The sequence below is a fragment of the Schistocerca gregaria genome, chromosome 5, assembly GCF_023897955.1.
Source record: "Schistocerca gregaria isolate iqSchGreg1 chromosome 5, iqSchGreg1.2, whole genome shotgun sequence".
Classification (NCBI taxonomy): Eukaryota; Metazoa; Arthropoda; class Insecta; order Orthoptera; family Acrididae; genus Schistocerca; species Schistocerca gregaria.
Genome location: NC_064924.1, coordinates 427,523,737 through 427,546,267, shown reverse-complemented (window position 1 = coordinate 427,546,267; position 22,531 = coordinate 427,523,737). Strand labels below are relative to the sequence as shown.

The window sequence follows — 22,531 nt, the reverse complement described above, 5'->3', positions numbered from 1 at the left end:
TTGTACTTTAGATGGCAGATCATTTAAATATATGAAGAACAGTAATGGCTCTAAGATTAAGCATTGGGAATCCCTGTATGTGATTTCTACCCAGTCAGAATAATGTCCCTGGACTACATTGGTTGAATTATTTATTTATTTTCATTACAGCCATCTATGGCTACGTTTACACAACTTCCCTCACTTTCTAAAGTTCTCTTCCTTCCTCTTTTGCCATTACTCCTTCATCTGTTGGTTCACTCGTGCACATTCTTCTGCCAAGAAAACTCTGTTCTTCCTCATTTTCTCCTTGAAGAAATCCTTCACCCCTGCAACCTTTTTCCTAAAGAGCTGCCTGTTCACAATTTCTTCTGATGTGATCCTGCATTTTTCTAGATCCCAGTGCACTTTTTCACTCATGGAACTTGTGTCTTCCTGTTCTCCTAGAAGAGAAGAATCTTGTTGGCGAGCCTCTCTGATTCCATTCTTTTAATATATCCATAGGACAACATTGTGGTGGTGATATTTTCAAATCATCGATAAAGTTCTTGATTTGATCTTAGGTGGAATGTAAATTTATTAGATATTTTTCTGGGCCCAAGAATCTTGGTTGAGTTATTAAGTACAACTTTCAACATTCCTATGTTTAGATATGACATTATCCACTGATCAGCTATACCAGCAATCCAATAAAACTTCAGTTAATGTAGGGGAATACTGGGATTCCCATAGTAAGATGTCTTAGGTAGATCACAGAAAATGCTATTGGTCTTATGTTATGATTTCATGCTTGTAAAATTTGATGAGTGAAAATGTAAATGGCAGTTTCAGTTGAGCAAATATTCTGAAATCCCAACAGTGATTTTCTTAGGATATTATTGTTACTAACGTGAGATACTATTCCAGAAAACAGCACCATCCCAAAAATTTTGGAAAATGATGAATGCTCACTGGAACAGGTCTTTAGTTATGACATCTCTCCTATCACCTTACTTAAGGAAGGGTTTGACAGTAGAATATTACAGTCTGTCTAGAAAAATTCCTTGAGTTAGTGATGCATTACATATTTTAGATAAGACTGTGATTCATTTATTTTCCATCACCATGCCCTGAACAACTTCCAAATTGTCCTCAGTCATTGACGTTGATGGCCTGTCTGATCTTTCCTTGTTACATAGAGAAGTTCTTCCCTGCTTGAAGTGCTCTGTCCATCTATAGATATTCCTTCACAATAAACAGCTGTCACCATACTGCACTTGTATTTAACAAATAACTTCTGTATGTTTTAACACCTACCACAAACAAAAATCAAATCTTTGCCCTCATTTCCTTCTTGGTGCAGATCTACAATGGAGCTGCCACGTTTCACAGCCTTCTACAATATGACGACTAATGCGGCAATAAGGGTGACACATTGTATAGAATTGATGCAGATGACAATACTTCAACCCTGTATACTAACAGTGTTACAAGCGCTATGGCCAGAAATTGTAAAAAAACCTTTACTTTTTGACTCCCCTTTATATTAAATATATTTTCTACCTGTTATTCATCATTTATAACACTTCTATTCAGTTCATAGTGATGTTATCTTGTTCTGTGGTGAGTTGTCCTGTCTCCCATTTAACTACATTCCATATAGCATTAAGACTGTTGTTGGAGTAACAGATTTCTGACATTATGTGCATGTTCTTTGATTTTTAATAGCCTTTCTTAGTAGTTTTGAGTGATGTTTGTTGTGTTCAGCTGCTACAGCATCTCAACTTGTTCTTGCCAGCAGATACATCTCCCTTTTCCTTTCACAAGATACTTTTATCCCTCTAGTAGTCCATAGTTTTTTATATGGATGTTTAATGTCTTTTCTGATTAGCTGTTGTAGAAAGCCATTCTCAAATAATGATATGAATTTATCATGGAATAGATTAAATTTTATGTTAGCACATGGTTCATTATAAACTTCATCCCAGGTTAGCTCCCATAAACTAATATTTAAAACATTTGTCCAGGAGTCATCAGTTATTCTAACTGTAAGGCACTATGTTATTTATCCCAACTAACTTTGCATCACAATCAGAGAAAGCATTTGTTACAGGGTAAACAGTTGTTGTCTTACTTTGGGCCTCACCAAAGGAAAATTATTTTCAGAGCTCTGTGAGTTTTCCTACTGTCTTTATCCATCTGTGCTGGAAAGTTAATAACTAAGATCAAATTTTAGGATCCAAATAAGGTTTCCAGATTATTCTTCCTTTCAGAATCCTTTAGAAAATATACACTGAAATTACCGTAGGCTATCATATGCTTGCTGCTGTCTGACTTCAAAATTTTCCAGTGAGGATATATACACAGTTATATTTAAAACTGAACTGTTTCTCAGTATTAATTCACAAGGACACACTTCTGTATGCTGACCACTAAAAAATCTACTAGTCTCAATGTTTTTTAACTTGTGTTCTTCTTAATATATGTAACAACTCCTCCTTTACCCATATTGGTTATGCATGAGTAGGCTGCGAGTGTGTATCTTTTGTATGTAACTTAGTTAACCCTGTGCTTATGTGGCTCTTAGAAAGGCACAGGATGTCTGTCTTTTCAGAGCTCTCCAAATTCTCCAAACAGGCAAAAAGCTTCTCACCCTTATTACTGAATCCTCTAATATTTTGATGAAGTAAGCTAATCTTACTTTTCTGTGCATTCTCAAGTATTTTGTGGAGGTCTTCTGTTATTTTGATTTCTTTCAAAGCAGTGTGACTGAATCCTGATTCTGAACTAGGAAATGTAACTCCAGTAACCAGAGGGATCTTGCAGATGCAACCAGAGGGATGTGTGGTGGCCCCCACACATTTTCTGCAAGAAGCTGATCCAACCTATCTTTGTCTCTCCTATTCATGCATAAACCATGTTAAGTACATCCCCATCCCCCAACTGTAGAAACAGGCACTGCACTAATATGAGTTTTCATATCAGTCAGCAGCAGCCTGCTCAACTCAGTGTTCACACGACTCACACCAGTGTTGACCTAAGGCTGGTCATGTTGCTGCAGAACATCTACAAAACACACTTTTTTGTGTGTAGTTGCTGGTCCTATTTCATCCAGCTCACCCCTGATGCAATTTCTGTCCTTAGCCAGGCTGTTCTCCACTCCACCTTCTACAATAGCCTGACCTTCTTTGCCAAAACCCTTGCACGACATTCCTTATGTCCCCCGTCACCTGGCTAAGAATAGCACTTGGCTTCAAAATGCTTGTGACCTGGTACCTTGTTCCGAATTTTCCGTGCACCACCTGGCCTAAAGCCCTCCCATGGCCACTACCTACCAGCAAGACTTTTTTCTTCCTAGTCTCTTTTGGTACTGATCTACACATAGTTTCTTTGCTAGAAGTCTGCTGCATCCTATTGTGACCTACAGCTGAAGAATGAGGCTCTACCCATCCTACTTCAAGTAACAAGTCAAATTTATTCACTATTATAAGCTCAAATGTAGAAGAAGATGTTGATGAGCTGTTCCAATTTTGCCCATTGCTTATTATATTTACCCAGTTCCCATGACCTTGTTCCTCTGTCAGGTATCTAATCCAAATTTTGTGTGTTCTATTTCAGACTGTAGGCACAAATCTTTACCTCCTGTTCAGCAACTCTCCTGTCTTTTTTTGCATAGCCTACAGTTCCATATTATGCTCATTGAGGTGCTTAAAAATCCTGGCATGCATTAGTTTCTCTAAAACCTTGGAAATCTTGTCACTAGTGAGACTGGCTGATTGTTTTAGTATCTGCCTTAGCTTCCTTTGTTTATAGAGGTTTTTCAGCTGCATGTGCTTAAGTCATCCATCAAGAAGGAGGCAAAGGATTTGACATACAAGGATGCAGCAGTATTTTCATAGTTTAATATACATGGTCAGTTCCAGTAGGGTTATTACTTTTTGGAGATTTAATAACCATTTCAATTTGTGGAATAGTGACTGTTATTTGATCTGTTGCACTGTGCTAGGGACACTGGCATGCAGAATATTTATGGGTTCATTTATGGAGTCTTGAGTTCCTGTTTGTTCTATTACTCCTAAAAAAAATATTTGTTGAATATATCAGCAATTGTTCTTGGACCACCAACAAGATTATCCTCACGTTTTAGTTGCATATTTTACTGCAAACTGCACTTTTCCATTTTTTCCTTGGGATAATAATAAATTTTTATATCAATTATTTATTTCTGATACTTAATTCAGAAACTGATACTCCAGATATGTTAATACCACAGCTGCCTCTATGGCAAAACTACAATAACACCCTTAACCAACCACCCAACTACTACTACTACTACTGTTAATACTACATAATCAGTTCTGTTTTTGTTCATTTATTGTGGTGTGTTTAAATTGTAGATCTTTGTTTGCACTGGTGGATTTTCCCTCAACCTGCTCCAGTCAACAGCAACTGTCTGCAGGATTTCTTGGGCATGGGGCAGCACATTAGTGGTGTTTTTACTATAACAAACAATTACATGATTCACTGTAACATCTTAAATTCCACACTTTGTCAATCACTTGCACGTAAAAACGTAAATTCTTGAGAAACCATTTGGTTGCCCACCTCAGTTGTCTTCTCTTCAGCTGCAGAATAAACTGTCTGGATGGAATAGCAGTATGATGACATGCAGTCGAATGCATCGCGAAGGCTTCTTTGGCTTTCCTGGATGCTGTGACTGCAATATTGTCCAAGATGCTCCAGGTTGACACACTCAGTGCTGCTTTAGGATCCACCATCCTTAATGCCTGATGGCCATTACACACTGTGTCTTCATAGAGTGCACATTACCCATTGTGTGCTGTGGAATGCCCACACTGCCTCAGGTGCAATTATCATTCATCTATCTTTTGATTTGTTATGGACACTTAGCATACAGACCATGGCCAGTCAGATAATGTATTAGTCCATTTGACAGGTTAGGAAAACTCATTTTTAGTATCTCTCTGATGGTAGGAAGAAATTTGGATGTTCTCTTGCCCGCACCTGATATGTCCCATTCATTTCAACACAGTGGTAATATGTGATCTCTTATTAGCTTGTTTCTATTGGCCTTAGTTCCAAGTATCCTTCATACTTCCATTTGATTACCTTTCTTTGACACATAAAGGGCATCCCTTTACTAATTTCCAAGTACAATGGACATATTCCTAGAATTACTAACAACACATTATTTGGAATAGTACAGTAGGCACCTGTTAATTTTAGTAGCACTCCTCATTGAATTCTTGTCAATAATGAGGATGGTTTCATAAGCTGCAATCTATGAGCCAAATGCTCACACTGTATCCAGCAACTGGTGCTAATATAGATTGGTAGCATACTATGATTGTTTCAAAGGAAGCCTATATTGCCTATTTGCAATGGTTATGTTTTGTTCATCGTGTCTGTACCTTTTCTACCTGACTTCTCTATATGATGTGTAAAGTTATGACACAAGACCAGGAATACCACTTGATATCTCATTTCTGCACTTCTCTTAATTGTTACATCATTTAATTTTGTTTTAGGGCTTCTTGCTATGTTCCCTTCTAGCAGGAGGTATATAGTTTTGAAAGGTGCTAGTGACAGTTTGACACTAACTTTCAAGTTCATGGAAAGCTACATTACATTTGTCTTCTAAATTCTTCTGGAGTCACCGCTTACAGTGAACAGCACATCATCTGCAAATGCTACCAGTCCACTTGCGTTTCTGCTGTCATGTAACTCCTGTGGTGTGGGCTCCAATGCTGTATCCCAAAACTATGGACTGCACACTGATCCCTTAGAACAGCCTTTTTGTACTTGCCTTCAGTATTTCCATACCTGGGCACATTAAATACCCATATCTCCTGTGGCAGTAGTCTCTTGGGCAATTGTACAGCACCTTTGGACATACCAGCTCTAGTCCAGTCAAATTGCAGATATACCTTGCAAAAGGTGGGGTAGAAGATTTTATTTTTCTGACTCGTTCATATTGTTGAAAAGGTTACAAAACCAAGTTTTGCCAACAAAATTTTTCTTGGGAAAACTTTCTGCAGTCAAAAAACTTTGAAAATTTCGGACTTTTTTCAGTTTTTTCAAAATATCTCAGTTTCATTTGCTCCTATCGCTTTAACATCTATTTTCTTTTTTAAAGAGCACAAAATCCTCTACAAATTTGATTCTTACCATTTTTTTCTACTCCCAGTATCTAAGGCGCTACAGCGCATCAAAAAATACCAATTTTTCAAATTTCGAGCATAGTGGCAAGATACCTTATTTTTGAACACTGTTTTTTCAGTTTCTATTTGTATAGTTTAAGTACGTTACACATCATGCTATATGTTGGAATTTACCACTTCACTTTCAGCTATTCAATTTCTCTGTATGCAACATGAGGATTGCTGGGCATCCAACTATTGTGATTCTTACATCACTACCTGAAGTTCAATTTGGGCCACCTCAGCCCTGGTATTTGTAAAACTATAAATATAACAATACACCATTAAGACACACACACACACACACACACACACACACACACACACACACACACACACACACACACACACACACACAATAAATTGTCTCAGGAAACTGAACTATTATTAGTGCAATAGACAACCTAATTAGGTAGGTAAGTATTCTTGCATATAAAGGCCACACAGTTGACATTTAAAAATAAGTAGCTTTATTGCAATTAAAATGCACTGTCAGTTACTAAAAAATGTTTACTGTTCTGGGTGTGTAATACTTGTAATATCGCACTTTAGCGCACTTGAGACAGGTACGAGCATCATGTCCAACATTTTGATGTGCCAAGTTTCTCAGTGTTACCAGAAATACCTTGAGTTACGGATTCAGGGTCTGTACATAGAGCTGATCCCAGATTGACCTCTTCTTTAAACAGCGAGTCAGCCTCAGCAAGTTCATTGATTTCGTCAGTGGTTTCCTCGACATCCTCCCTAACATCTTCTTCACTGTCTTTATATACAAATTTTGGCACGTTTTCACAGTTGACCCCAATACATTTCTTGCAAATTGAAGAACATTTCAAACCCGCTTTTCTGCAGGAGCACGCTCTGCCACAGTTCAGCTTGCATGAGCATGAAACAATGTGAAGAAGTGCTTCAGGTGCTGGATCTTGGCTCATTATAACGAATATTCGACCGTGGTCACTGTGATTCCAGCCTCATTTCTCAAGAGGTTTCCAGTTTCCCATCCATCTTTGGACTTGTTGGTAAGTCCGTAGCGAATGATGTTGTGCAGCATCTTGTGTAGGTGGCAAACATGCAAGATTCAGTTTGCTTTTTGTGACAGAATTGGCGAATAGCTGGTACCACAAATGGTCTAGTGTGTGGGAACTGCTGACACCTCCACTATACAATGCGATAGTAACCTGTTTTGTTGCTGTTATTATTTCTTCACGGATAGCATGTGGTTTATTGAACGTGCAAAGCACTGAGGTTAGGTGTTTATTTTTTTGCAACAATATTGCAGCACTTGATTTTTCCTTGACCAAAAAAAACGGATGTTGCATCACATCCGCTAAAGGCATGAGTGAACAGAATATATTCACTGTCAAACTTGTAAGATGCAGTGGAAAACCACTTGTCTTCTGCATTTCCTCTTCCTGGCTTTAAGAAAAATAAGTTTTCAATGCCTTGCCCCAAACCGGTCATGAGCAAAAGCAGGTCAACATCTTCTCCTACAATAATGACAACACTTCCAAAATCTTTGGTTCTTGAAATGGCAGATGTTACAATCATAACGTCAGCATCTTCTTGTGCCTGGCTTTGAGGCTGTTTCAGCTATCACCACATCGTCACCATATTTCTGGAGAAGGCGAGCCTTGACAGTTCGAATATCAGGACGAGGTGATGTGGGTATTTGCTCTAACAGATCGTCCACAGATAACTGACATTCTTCCATATTGGTTTCCAGGTAGGCAAATATAGCCTCCCTGCCTTCATCTACTTGTGTTGCAGGTGGGTAACCTCGAGTCTGTCCAGTAGCTGAAACACGGTGAAAGAACTTTCTGTAGCAAAATCTGTGGCATCGCCTATCTGCAGCAACCAAATCATTTACATCTGGAATCCGCTCTGTCACTTCTTGACCAAATTCATCACCACGCCATTTAGCCTGTTCTAATACTGTCGATTGCACTTCCAATTTCATTATTTTGTAAACAAAATTTCGTTTGACATATGGCAATTTTATGGTTAAAATGTCATCAGAATTCCCTTTTGCAAATAAGAAGCATTTCTCTTTGAAATTGAACTGACCTTTTTCCTGCGACCGGCGTAGCACACCTGTTGTTTCCTGAGGATGTCGAAGGCTAGCTGTTATCATTCTCTCATTAATGTACTTCTTGTAGCATGCTTCATGCAACATCACTTCACTGAACATTTTCAAAAAATGGGTGTGGGCAGACTCCCTGCGTTTAACACTACAATCGGTAAGTGTGCTCAGTCCTTCCTTTTTCACAAATGGTTCAAATGGCTCTGAGCACTATAGGACTGAACATCTAGTCATCAGTCCCCTAGAACTTAGAACTACTTAAACCTAACTAATCTAAGGACATCACACACATCCATGATTGAGGCAGGATTCAAATCTGCGACCGTAGCGGTCACGCGGCTCCAGACTGAAGTGCCTAGAACTGCACGGCCACAACAACCGGCTTCTTTTTCACATTGCGTCCACCACTCACCACAGTTTTTTCGCATATGAAACACAAATTCATGTCAGACATACTCATTTTCAGCACCACAACATATACTGAATGGAAGTGACTCCAAACTATATGACCCTTATTGTTGTGTACTAATAGCTGTCAGCCTGCTGTGAACAATCAACACAGATAATCGCCTCCCGCTCGCCAAAGAATAAATACACTTTTATCTGCTAAAGAACAATTCCTACATACTTTTTCTTATAACTGATCATTAATGTCAATCAACTATAAAAATGTACGGTACCTGCATGCAATCGTATTACATATTGGAACGTAAATAAACTTCACGCTATCCGACGTGAATGTGTTCATAGTTATTGAATATGATGCTGTTTGTCCTGGCTCTGCAGCAGAGTGAGATGGTAAATTCCAATGAATAACATGATGAGTAATACGTTTATACTACACAAATAGAAACTGAAATAACAGTGTTCAAAAATTAGGTAATTTGCCACTTTGCTCGAAATTTGAAAAATTGGTATTTTTTGACACGCTGTAGCGCCTTAGATACTGGGAGTAGAAAAAAAATGGTAACAATAAAATTTGTAGAGGATTTTGTGCTCTTTAAAAAAGAAAATAGACGTTAAAGCGATAGGAGCAAATGAAACAGATATTTTGAAAAAACTGAAAAAAGTCCGAAATTTTCAAAGTTTTTTGACTGCAGAAAGTTTTCCCAAGAGAAATTTTGTTGGCAAAACTTGGTTTTGTAACCTTTCCAACAATATGAACGAGTTAAAAAAATTAATTCTTCTACCCCACCTTTTGCAAGGTGCAGGCTATTTTTCTGACAGTTTCACTGGACTATTCCCTAAGGTGACCAAATACATAAGCCACTGTAGGTTATCGAAAGCACCAACAGTATCAATCATCATTGCTACAGTATACATAAAATGAGTATCTGTCACTACCTGGATCACATTATTAACCACATCTGCTGTTATTTTCCTCTTATAAACTCATACTTATGAGGTCTTATCCCATATAGCAGTCAATGATTTTGGATTTTTTTTTTTCAAATACCTTTCCAAGAATGTTCAGAGGATAAAAGAGTCTGTAGGATTTGATTATCATCGAAATCTTGTCTTGCACTTTACTAATTACGATTACTTGACCATTCTTCCATGGTGCAGGGCCCTCCCTTTCAAGAGACACTTGTTGTATACTTTATTCAAGTAGTGGCATAATACTTGTATTACTTTGGTTGGGATCCCATCCAGTCCTGGAGGTTTTTTCTTTGTCAGTCTTACTATTATTTGCCTAATATCATCGTGCATGAAAGAGTACAAAAATTTATTTTTTCTATAGTCTTCCTATAACATTTTTCATAAACCTACACTGATCTTTTGTCTCATCTACTTATCCACAACAGTCAAGAAGCAGAGATCACATTAACAGGGCAGCTGAGTGTTCAGAACTTTGTTACCATCCTATCATTCCTTTTGAGCATGGATAAGGCTGTTGGTGACTGAATTTTCTCACAGGCTATCTTGTATGGTATATCCCAGAGATTAGCTTCTCCTGGTGGATAGTTGGTTGGTAGTGATGATAATATAAAAAGCTTTGTAATGATTACAGCAGAGTTGGTATATAATGTGGCTGCTTTCGTGAGTGTCCCAGCTTATGATGGTGTAGGATAAACCTATGAGAGGACTAGACCAGTAAGTGGTGATTGCATAAATTGGTCTTCACCTGGATCTTCCACAGTGATATGATCCTGTAGCAATGGGTTGGGAATGGGAGTGGCATATGGTGGCATATGGATGGAGAAGGTTGGGTGTAGATTGAGCAGGCATCAGGAGTTGTGGGAAGGATCTTGGGTAGTATGACCCTCAGTTCAGGACATGATGATAGATAATTAAAGCTCTGATAAAGGACGTGGTTCAGTTGTCATAGTTGGCCGTGTTTTGTGTGACAAACGGGGTGCTCCTTTGCACCTAGTCCTACGGGGCAGTGGAAGGATTGGGGCTGTGTGGGGATATGGCATGGGAAATATGTTTTGCTTGTGGATTAGGTCTGGTGGTAGTCCCTGTCTGTGGACATTTCTGGGAGGCCTTCAGCATACTGGGCAAGGGAGTTCCTGTCACTGGAGATACACTGTTCATGGGTAGCCAGGCTGTATGGCAGGGATATTTTGTGTGGAAGGAATGGCAGTTGTCAAAATGCAGCAACTGTTGGTGGTTGGTGAGTTTAATGTGGAGAGAGGTGTGGATGCAGCCATCAGAGAAGAGGAGCTCAGTGTCCAGGAAGGTGGCGTACTATGTTGAAGAGGACCAGGTGAAGCAGATGGGAGAGAAGGTGTTGAAGTTGTGGAGGAATGGGATAGAGAAGGAAACCTTCCTAGCCTAGGTAGCCTACAAACAGACTGACATAGGAGAACATCACGCTAGTGCAAACGACTATGCCATGAATTTGTTTGTATATCTTTCGTTCAAAGAAGAAGTAGGAGATTTAACATAAAGTTAGTAAGCTGTATGAGGAATGAGGTAGTGAGTGTGGAGTCCGAAGGTCATTGGGAGAAGTAGTGTCTGCCCCCGTTAGCTGAGTGGTCAGCGCAGTGGAATGCCACGCCAAGAGGCCTGGGTTTGATTCCCAGTTGGGACAGGAGATTTTCTGCACTCATGGACTGGGTGTTGTGTGGTCCTCATCATTATTTCATCCACATCTCTGACGCACAAGTGGCCCAATGTGGCATCAAATACAATAAGTACTTGCCTTCGGTGGTCGAATTTCCCCGAATGGGGGACTCCTGGCCCACAGTGCCGTACACTCATTTTCCATTTGGGAGAGGTAATGTTTAATAGTAGCAAGACTATGGGCACGAGGGATGTTGGTGTATAGGGAAGTGGTGTCTGCAGTGACGGCTTGGGATCCAGGAAATAAAGGGGTGAGGATGGTGAAGTGCGGTGAAGGTAGTGGTTGCTATCTTTGAAATGGGACGCAAGATTTTGAGCAGTTGGTCAATGAGAGCTGAAATTCCTTCAATGGAGGAACAATAACTAGCTAAAATGGGATGTTCTAGAATTGTTGGGTTGTGGGTTTTGGCGAGCACATAGAAGGTGGATGTGTCATTAGGGTGAAGAGGGAAATGGATTCATGGAAGAGGTTCTGGGAAGGACCTATGGCTTTGTGCATTAATTGTAGTTTACATTGAACTTCTGGGATGGGATCATTCTCATAGTATTTACTGGTGGTGGTGTCACACAATTGGCAGAGGTCTTCCACCAGTTAGTTACAGTGATTCATAACAGCAGTGAAACCTTTGTCTGCAGATAGGATGATTAGGTTAGGACCTGTTTCGAGTCTGTGTATGGTTGTTCTTTCTTCTGCTGATAGATTGATATTCTTAGGAAGGGACCTGGTGGAGACTGGTGAGCCAAGTAGGAGGTAAGGAATTTCTAGCAAGTGACCATGAGTGGGTAGATAGGAGGAGGAGAATCGCAGTTGGGTGGTGGTATGAACTGGGAGAGGCAGGGTTCAATGTTGAGATTAGATTGGCTTTGGTTGGAGGGATTGGTGGAAAGGAAGTACTTGCATTGCATGAATCCAGAGAAGGAGAGCAGGTCTTTGACAAGTCCAGGATGGTTAAATTTGGGTGTAAACCTGAAGATGAGACCTTTGGATAGGACTGAAACTTCTATGGGTTTGAGGATTTTGGTGGAAAGGTTAACATTATTCCAGGATTGTTTAGGTTCTGGATTTAGTGGAATATTGGTAGGGCATTTTGGGGGATGTGGCAAGTTGAAACAGTGATCTATGGTTGCTATGAGGGGTTGATGAAGAGGAACACTGTGAACAGGACAGGGGTTGGATAGTGGTGCCACAAGGTGGTAGTAGGATGTCAGCATGTTGGAGAACTTAAGGAGGTGGTGGTCGGAGTGCTCTTCCCAGTGTTGAAGGGCATGGGATTCAATTTCGGAGAGATTCAGGCAGAACAATTGTTTATGTGTAAGGTGTGCTTGCTTGTGTAAATACGTGTGTCTTTTCTTTTCTGAAGAGTGCTTTGGCTGGAAGCTGAATGTGTGACAGTCTTTCTATTGTGCCTGTCTGCAGCTCAATGTGTGATCTATCATTTTCATAATATACTACTGCTTGTTAAAAGTGAAACACTCAGAAGCAGTGGTCTGCAACACACCATTACAAGAGGATGTGTAGAACAGTAGAACTATAATAAGTGATTTAAATGGGAGAGAGGCTGTTTGCACATAGGCCCAACAGAACCCTATTTTGTGTGACCAGACAGTTCTGTGTTGCACAACATTCAGTCGGTGCACAGCCATCATACTGAGTAGTAACATGTAACCAAGTGCCAATATGCCTCATTGACATCACATGGTGAAAACTTGGCAGGTGGGTGCATTTGGATGGAGCAGAATGAGGTGGCATACATGTATGCCCAACAGAATCTTATTTAGTATGACCAGACATGTTGGTGTTAAGCAGCACTCAGTCAGTGCAGAGTCATCATACCAGCTCATACTGGTCATGCTGCTTCAATGGTGAGGTGTATGTGGAGCCAGTGGAGGCAAGAGGGACATACACAATGCCGACTAGGTACTGGATGTCATAATGTGACCACAGTGGATGATGACTGCCACCTTGTTCACTTGGCTGAAATGGCCAAAAAGTTTCATCCACAATTATGATGTTATGTTGGAACACTGTAATGGTTGAGGATATGTGTGTATCAACAGTTTGATGCTGTCTTCTGCAGACTTGACTAGTGGCACGCATGGCATTGTCAGCTTCAATTTATCAGAAACCACCAACACCGCAAACTGCAATCGGCATGTGAACACCATCACTGGCATGATGAGTGGCAAAATGTCATATTTTTGGATGAGTCTCACTTCAACTTGTCCTACAGTAATGGCGGGAAGCATGTTCAATGCCACCTTAGGGAACACTGTCAGATAGACTGTGCTCTTGAGCAGCACAGCAGACAAACACGAAGTGTGATGGCTTAGGGTGCCATTGCTTGGTACATGCGATGTTGCATCCTGTGTTTTAAGGGCAATCTGAACAGCTACTGCTACATAGGGTGGTTTTACAGCCCAAGGCACTGCCCCTCTTGCAGACCATTCTTCATGCCATATTGCTGCAGGACAACGCCTTACTGTATATCGTAAGGAACATGCAAGCCCTCTTTGAAGAATGACAGGTTCCACTGCTTCCCACTCACCTGGTGTGTCACATATCAAACATGTCTGAGAGATAGTGGGGTGGCAATTTGATTATTTAGGTTTTCCTGCAGCCACAGTTGATGCTTTGTGGATGCTCCTGCAAACCTTGTGGCAGAGTATTCCCCAGCAGAATATTCAGGCATTCTTTAATTCCATGCCATGACATCTGGCAGTTCTGATTGCAGCACAAGGCAGCGCTAGTCCATACTGAATTTCCACAGTTAAAGTGCATGTACAAATTTCTAATGTTTATCATTTGTGTAGCATCATGTCAATAATTGGTGGAATAAATTTCATTGTGATCACATGTCTTGGAGTTTCACTCAAACTGTGGTGTATTATTGATATTCCTATGTGGACTTGATGTCTGTGTAATTAATCTCTTAAATGTATTTGCAGTTAATCTATTTTATTCTCGGGGCTCTTACATTTTGCTGAAATACAGAAAAAGTTTGGACCTTGTTTAACATTGCATTTGTGTGATATTTGTCTAGAGCAATTTTTCTCAGTACACTAGTTATTGGTTCTGCTTGAGGCACTAGAGGCTCATTTTGAATACAGGAGAGAAATGTTTCATGTTGGTTGGATGGCTTTTCTCTTGTGTGTCTCACCATAAAATGCTGTGTTACTTTTCTGTTGCTTGTGGACAAGTTATTGCTTCTGTTGCATTGGGTAAGGTTTCAGCTGCTGGTTCTGCTACTAATAGCGTCACTGTTTTGGATGATACTGGTGATACTGATTGCTGGAGCCCACCCACGGTCATCCTGCTGACATCTATTTAAGGATCTAGGGATCCTCACAGTAACCTCACAGTATATATATTCACTTATGAAATTTGTTGTTAATAATCCTACCCAGTTCAAAAGTAATAGCAGTGTGCATAGCTATAACACCAGGAGAAATGATAATCTTCACTATGCAGGGTTAAATCTGACTTTGGCACAGAAAGGGGTAAATTATGATGCCACAAAAGTCTTTGGTCACCTACCAAACAGTATCAAAAGCCTGACAGATAGTCAACCAACATTTAAAAATAAATTAAAAGAATTTCAGATGACAACTCCTTCTACTCACTGGCTGAATTTTTAGATATAAATTAAGGGAGGAGAAGGGAAAAAAACTAGCTTAAACATTAGTGTCATGCAATATTTTGTGTAATGTAATATCTTGTACAGACATCTTTTATTAACCTGACATGTTCCACATCATTACGAAGTGTCGTATTCATGATCTATGGAACAAGTATTAATCTAATCTAATCTCTACTGCTGATGACTCAGCATCATAGTTTGAGTCAACATATGAATATGACAGAGCTGGCCTTAAAACTGTTTCTGTAGGAGGCAAAAATTTTAGGAAGTTGTTGTATGTTGGGATGAGGGGGGAATGGTGCAAAATTTTACAGTACATGTACATTTACCTTATGTCAAAGATGCACACAAAGTTTTCTGGCTACGTCTGTGAGGACATATTATAAACTTGTTATTGGGTTTTAACAATCATATTTCAGCATACATGTGACTGATGTTCATCATATACTTCTCCCCCCCCCTCTCTGTTTCTCTCTCGCTCACACACACACACACACACTCACACACTTACACACACACACAAACATACTCAGACTTAATGGTTAATGGTAAGTTTTGATGTCAAATCCTTCTTTATGAAAACATAACTACCAAATATCAACTGTGATGATGAATACAAATTCTTGTTGCCTCAGTTGCTAGTGATTTCAGGACTTAAGAAGTTATGCCCGCAATTATGTCCCATTACAAGTCATAGTACACCACACTAATGCTGTGTGGCTAGGGCCTCCTGTCGGGTAGACCATTCGCCCGGTGCAAGTCTTTTGAGTTGATGCCACTTCAGCGACTTACGTGTCAATGGGGATGAAATGATGATGATAAGGACAACATAACGCCCAGTCCCTGAGTGGAGAAAATCTCCGACCCAGCCAGGAATCAAACTTGGGCTGTTAGGTATGACAGCTTCCAGTGGATTCTTCAGTGTGACTAATAATAACGGACATTTCCAATGATGAGTACATTATCACCCTTTCCTGTTGGTCTTGGCAAGTGTTTAACCTAAGTGTTGTCAAGACATGAAGGGGCATTGCCGCATTACTACATTTATTTTTATTTATTTATTTACGCAACTGCAGTGACACTAAGCAAATGTAAATAATGACCTAATGACAGTTGCTTTAACCTTAGGCAAAAATATAGGTAGTGGTGTTTTATGTCATGCTATTATCACAAAGTCAATAGATTTTTATGGAAATTTTTATGAGTTTATTTTTTCTTTCTGAAAATTTTTGGATATATGTTGCTTTTCTATTTAACTGTCATAACTATTTTGGAAACCCTCTTTTTAAGTAAAGGAACAAAGTGACTGGTGAAACACTGCAAAAAAAGCAAGAATGTAAGGAAAATATGGATTTGATTTGAAATAAGTTCAGTTTGGTTTTAATTAAAAACAACTTTAACCATTTCAGATTGATTCAAGATGGTCTGCAAAGTGTGTGACACTTTTTTATAATCAGTATTTGCTGTTTTTCTAGACTCTATTTTGTTTTTATCTTGTGTTAATAAATTTTAGTCATATGTTTTATTTAACAACATATTTAGATGTCAATCAGTGTAAATTATTTGTCGTTTCTGACCTTAGTGTAAAATATGTGTATTAATGTACTGTTATAAAATGCATTAATTATGAACTGATCATGTTGTGTCACATGTGAGTCCCAAATCATCTTGAACTGTATAAAATAAGAATTATTCACCCTCCAATCAGATTCTGATTTTAAGAACATTTCATCTGCAGCTTTTTGAATGTAATGTATTTAGATAGGACTGTTTACATTTGCCACAGAAATTCTGCATTATGAACTTTAGGCAATTCAGCTTCTGCTTCAGAAGCCTTGTTTTCATACTCATCAGAACTCTCATTTAAATAATGAAATTTCAATCTGCTTGAATTATGAAACTACTGTCAACTGTAGAAGGCAAGAATTTCACTTACCAAGTGTGAGGAGACACCTGGAATGAAGAGTAAGAACTACTCTCAGAACTTATGTGCTTTTGCCTAACAATTTTTTCTATTTTTACACTTAGCTGGCACTTATTTTTGTGCCTGTCCATTGTTTGTTACCTCTTCTGTAGTGTGCTGTGCAATTGTCTATCTTTGTACTATACTGTATGTTCCATCTGGTGTTATTACTGGAATTTTTTTTTATAAACATTTCTTTAAACTTCTTTATTTTAAAATCTCATGGTCAGTTATTAGTCTTGGTATTTCAAATGAATGTCGTCACAGGAGGAACTAATTCCAATGCTTTCATACAGTAAAATTTTTGGAAATTAGTTTGCTGAAACTATGTTTTACATTTTTATTGTGGTTACATCTATGTCATCACATAATAAATAAACTTTTTTGCTTTTCATTATAGAGACTCACCTTCATTTAAGATATCCTGTATATTTTGATGGCTGATGTTAAAGAGAAAATCAACTCTTCAAGTGACAGTGAGACCTGCATTGATGAAATTAAAGCTGAAGATTATAATTTTTATGTGCTGAATGACATATTGTCTCGGAACATCATTCTGCAGAATTACCTGAATGAAGAGGGAACAGTGAATGCATTGCAGGAAAGCTTTATGAACTTTACAGCACCCAGTGACTCATGTGAAATTCTGTCTGATTCCAAGCAGGTGAAGAGTGGCATTTCCTTGACATCAACATTACCACCAGATCTTGAGGACAAATCCATCAAAAATGAAGTAATAATTAGCATTAAATGTTTATGATAACATAATTTAATATTATTTATCCAGCAGTAAAAGCAAACAACCATGATGACTTTTACTTGTGTAGAGTATGCGTATCTGTTATATTATAAGCATTATCTGAAACTGGAGAGAGCAAACTTCATTCAACACACAAAAGATCAGAAAGAGCTTCTGATAAAATGTTTATTAATTGAAGCTCTTAAACCAAATGTATAGGAATAGTGAAGTGAAGTTGGAAAGGTGGAATAAAACCCAGGTCCATGAATAAAAAAGGAAAGGAGGGAAGATGCATAGTGGAAAATATAAAAGATCAAGGTAGGAAACAACGAACATCCTGCTGGTTGCTCCCCCCCTACCCATGGATTTCCTTCACATTTGAACATTTTACAAGTAGTTACAATGATCAAATAAATTTTATGTTAGCACTATACTTGAATTACTTTCATTTAAATACTGTCAGAATTATAATATTAGATGACGTTTACTGTCCTAACTACTTTGTAAAAGATACATTATGCAAACCTAAGAACAAAGGGTATGACACAATTTTAGATGGCATTCCCAGGAATGAATTAATGTGGGAATCTCATTTAAAAAATGCTCAAGCTCACATTTTATATAAGGTGACCAAGAATTAATTCCGTATTGAAATTAGTTTATAGCTCAAATGGAACTATGCTTCCAGAGAGCTTTTCAAGTGTCAGACATCTATGATTATCTAGCAATTTCCATAAACATATGTGGGTGTTTGCGACAGACTTCTACAGATAGTCCAGTGGCACATGTCAATTTGGCAAATTTGCTCCTCCAGTTCATCAAGAGTTTTTGGTTTTGTGTGATAAAATTTCTCTTTAGCTCACCACAGAGAAAGAAATTGCAAGGTAGTTGGTTAGGACTCCTTGCTGGCCATTCCAGGGGGCCATGTCATCCCAACCCGCAACCATAAAAATGGTTGTCAAGCCCTATGTGGACAGGATATGCAGAGTGAAGCAGGGCCCCAACTTGCATAAATATCAGGTCACTACAATTGTCCCATGTGGATTCAATACCGTGAACACAATTTTGAAGGATATCAAGATACTGTTCTGCATTCATTATGTCTTGAAAGAGATATGGACCCACAGCTTTCATGGGTTTCATGCCACATCAGACTGTGACCTTAGCGCGATGTTGGCTCTGTTCAACAACCATCCTCAGAGCCTCTGCTGCCTAATAATAACAAATGTGCCAGGTGACAAAACCTCCACTGTGAAACATGGCGTCATTTGATCGTAGGGTATTATGAAAAATATCAGACATAATTCTTCATACCAAGCAAGCATCATCTCCTCATACTCCAACTGATGATCACAGTTTTCTGCCAATAATTCCTGGCAGTAAAGTGGTTTTCATGGGTGGAAATTCAACTCTTTCTTCAGAGCTGTTCAGATTGTGTGTTACATTAAACAACTTTTGCAAGGTGCCTGCCTTTGTGATTTCTGGGGCTTCAAGTGAACATTTCGTGAACCATCTGCACATTTTTCTCCATCCTGGACATCAACAATCAACTGCTTCTCACAACATCTTATACCGAACCTGTATGCATTATCTTTGACTGGCAATTCCTTATGATCTTTGTATCTACTGAGGCAGAAGACCCTTTGCACTGTGCCATCACCTCTGTACTTGCACCATGGATTGCCATACTTCATACCCCGGATTGCCTGCTGAGCTCAGTCATGCAAGGTTAGATGTTGCACTGTGGTCTGCCTTTGAGATGACATAAATGAGGTACAATGTAATAAATTCTGCTATTGTAAGGGTCCAACTACAAACACAGTTGTTCACGATTCAATCTTAAGTTGATCCTAGAATCTCTTATGCCACTTAAGGGGATATGCCCCTGAACAGGTTTAATTCTTAGCATTATCCTCACCCTCAAAATTCTTACACACAATCAGAGTCATTAGTAAAAGAATCTCCCAAAAAATCATTGAGATATTTATTATATTTTGGTTCTGACAACAATATTTATAATAGTATAAAAAAATGGACACTATTTCACTGCGGTACCATTTTATTTGAAAACACTGACTGCATAAGCTTGGAAAAAGAGTCAGAGTACAGACAACATTCATGTAAGTGTTTTATGTCTCCAATTTCCTTCCCTGATGCTGATCTGTGAAAAAGACAAGTAATTTATTGTACTACAACAAAAGTATTTAAAAATGTAGCTCAAATATCAACAACATCATCATCATCATCATCATGTTATAAATTTTTCAGGAAATAGTAGGCAAGGGAGGTAGAGGAGGTCTTTCTAAATATCTGTGCCAATTTTTGTGAGTTTAACTCGTCATTTAGGAGAAAAGTGTACCTGAATGATAAAAATTCAAGTTTTCGGTAAATTGCAAAGGAAAATTGACAGATTTATTAACTTACCACTATGCTCATTTAGAACATTCCAGCTGGATACTCCTGTTGTTCTGTTTCCTTATCCTCCATACTCTTTCTCTTAATTTTTTTCTTTGCCCATGACTCTTCGGCAGCAGCTTCTACAGCTGTCTCTGCTTCGGTTACCCACTGCTTATCAATAGCAGTTAGAGCTGAAACTGTATTCCTTCCCTTCTGGATGTTTAATTTCTTCATAACATTGATCCTTGAAATTGCACCATCATTGAATGTTATTATTGCACCCATTACACCAATCTTCACCACTGTCAGCCCAAAAATTACAGTTTTGGGTATTCTCTCCCATATACTGCTGTTGAAGCTTTCATTTGCATTCTGTGAGAAACCATGCATACATTTCCTAGGTAGATTTTTATTTGCCAGTCCCTATATATAGGCCTAATTGTCTCCATTACAGCATGTGGTAAGGAATGCTTGTGGATGTATTGTATGTGTGTATCATTGGTCAACCAGTATGTGTGCCATGAATCTTCCCCTTTTGGACACAAACCATACTGTGGAATTTCATCTGTTGTCACTCTGTGAAACCACGTTGCCCAAACAGCTCATCTCATGTTCTCCAAATCTTCTAAATTTCTCCATATTGCTAGTCCATAATATTGAGTCAAAGAATCAATTTCACTTTTTGTAAGATGACCTGGACCACCTATGTGTTTTCCGCCTGACAGTTTTTTGCCACTGAAGTCTTTACATAATTTTCTCAGCTGAGCTCCCATTCTTTTTTGTACATGCCCAACACATTCAAGTTTTTCTATCAGAGTGTCCCCATATGGTCTGTCATTAACAACAGTAGTGTGTCCTTTACAGTCTCCATCCCCAAGGTAGCCAACATACCTCACACCACGACTGACCCCTGATCTTCTAAAAATGTTTAAAATGTCTTTCGTTTCCATGTTTCCACTGGGGCCATCAAAGTTCTTTACACAAACATGGGTGACAATAAATTTACTTGAACAACCCTGGCAATACTTTGCTAGACATTCATAATCTAGTATCTTGCCAGTTTCAATAAATGTCAGTTAAATCCCCATCAGAGAAGTGTGACCTCTCTTCTGCCAAGATCCATCTAATGCTGCTGCAGTGTCTATACTCAGACAAGGCTACTGATTTTTCTGCTGCTCTTTTCATTGAATGTTCACTTACATCACATAAAGCAGAATGTATTAATTTATTGTATCTGTCAAACCTCAGTGGAGGTGGAGGCAAAGCCATCACTGCACAAAAAGTCTGGGCAGCTCTCCTTCTCCTTCCAATACATCGCTTTTCATAAGCAAGCTGAATATTTACACTGTAATGTCGACTATCAGTTACTGGCAATGTCATAGTATCAATGTGCATCTTACATGAGTTATAGGCAACAACTAACCAACTTGTAAGATTCTTCCTTGCTGAAATGTCCTCAGAAACATCAATACTATCTTTACAATTGCACTCTTCAAAAGTCTTGACAGCATATTTAGGTTCACAATAACATTTCTGTCATTATTGCTGCTCACAATACTACTAGGCTTTTTCTTATTTATTTGGAAATCGAAAGTTTATATTTAGAAGTACTGCCTGTAGACACAGTTTCTGCAGGCCACTTTTGAAGCAACTGGTGTGTATTATTCCATTGTGTTTGAAACTGGTTGCTATGAAACTTTTGTTTGGGGCTAAATTTCTTTACTCTCAGCATTTGTAGCATAGGAAATGCACTCACAGAAACACACACAGCAACAAAACAACACACAATAATTACAAAACCACACCTGTAAGAAATTCTATTCTCAGATCTTTGTTTACATTCGAACCATATACTTTTAGGCATGCCTGTACTTTGGTTGTGGGAGTCAGTGCCTTCTAGAATACCCTGTGTTAATGATCCATAACTAATGACAGAAAAAACGGAAGAGCAAAATAATGCATCACATATTCTGACACACTTCAAACTGACAGATGGGCATGGTCCCTGTGTGACATTAGGTCCAACCTCAATTTTAGAATAAACAGAAAATGATAATACCCATAAACTATACTTTTTTGAAATCCACATGAAATGCTCTTTTCTACAGACCAATAATTTTTTTCAAATTTTTGGTCATTTTCTTGAGCATGACCCCCTTATTGCTTCTTTCACCTCTGGTAGTGATTTGTGTATATCAAAAGTAGTACATTGCATTGTGGTTCAGTCTCCATGTTAAATTGTAGGTTCCCCTTTGATTGGCTTGGCAAGTTTGTTCAGAGGTTGGAGGGAGGAAAGGGTAAACCTAGTGAAACACTGTAGTTTTGAAATCAATGTTGAGAGTTTATACAATTCAAAGATATATGTCGTTATTAGACTAAGACAGTGCATATCAATTCTTGTTCATTTTGGAGGAAAAAATAGATTTGAAACCCAGGGTTATCCAATTGTGTCTAGTCAGGCTGCAA

General features: G+C 38.7%; 1 protein-coding gene across 5 annotated transcripts in view; it reads left to right on the top strand.

Moving 5' to 3' along the window:
• The window catches only part of LOC126272862 (uncharacterized), a 65,289-nt gene that overhangs the window by 13,023 nt on the left and 29,735 nt on the right, over window positions 1-22,531 (top strand). For 4 of the 5 annotated variants that reach the window (XM_049976079.1, XM_049976077.1, XM_049976078.1 and 1 more), the window contains exon 2: window positions 17,330-17,662. In XM_049976079.1, coding sequence (XP_049832036.1) covers window positions 17,366-17,662 — 297 coding nt within the window. In that variant the 5' untranslated portion in view covers window positions 17,330-17,365. The remainder of the gene's footprint in view (window positions 1-17,329; window positions 17,663-22,531) is intronic. The other variant, XM_049976080.1, reaches the window with a different exon arrangement.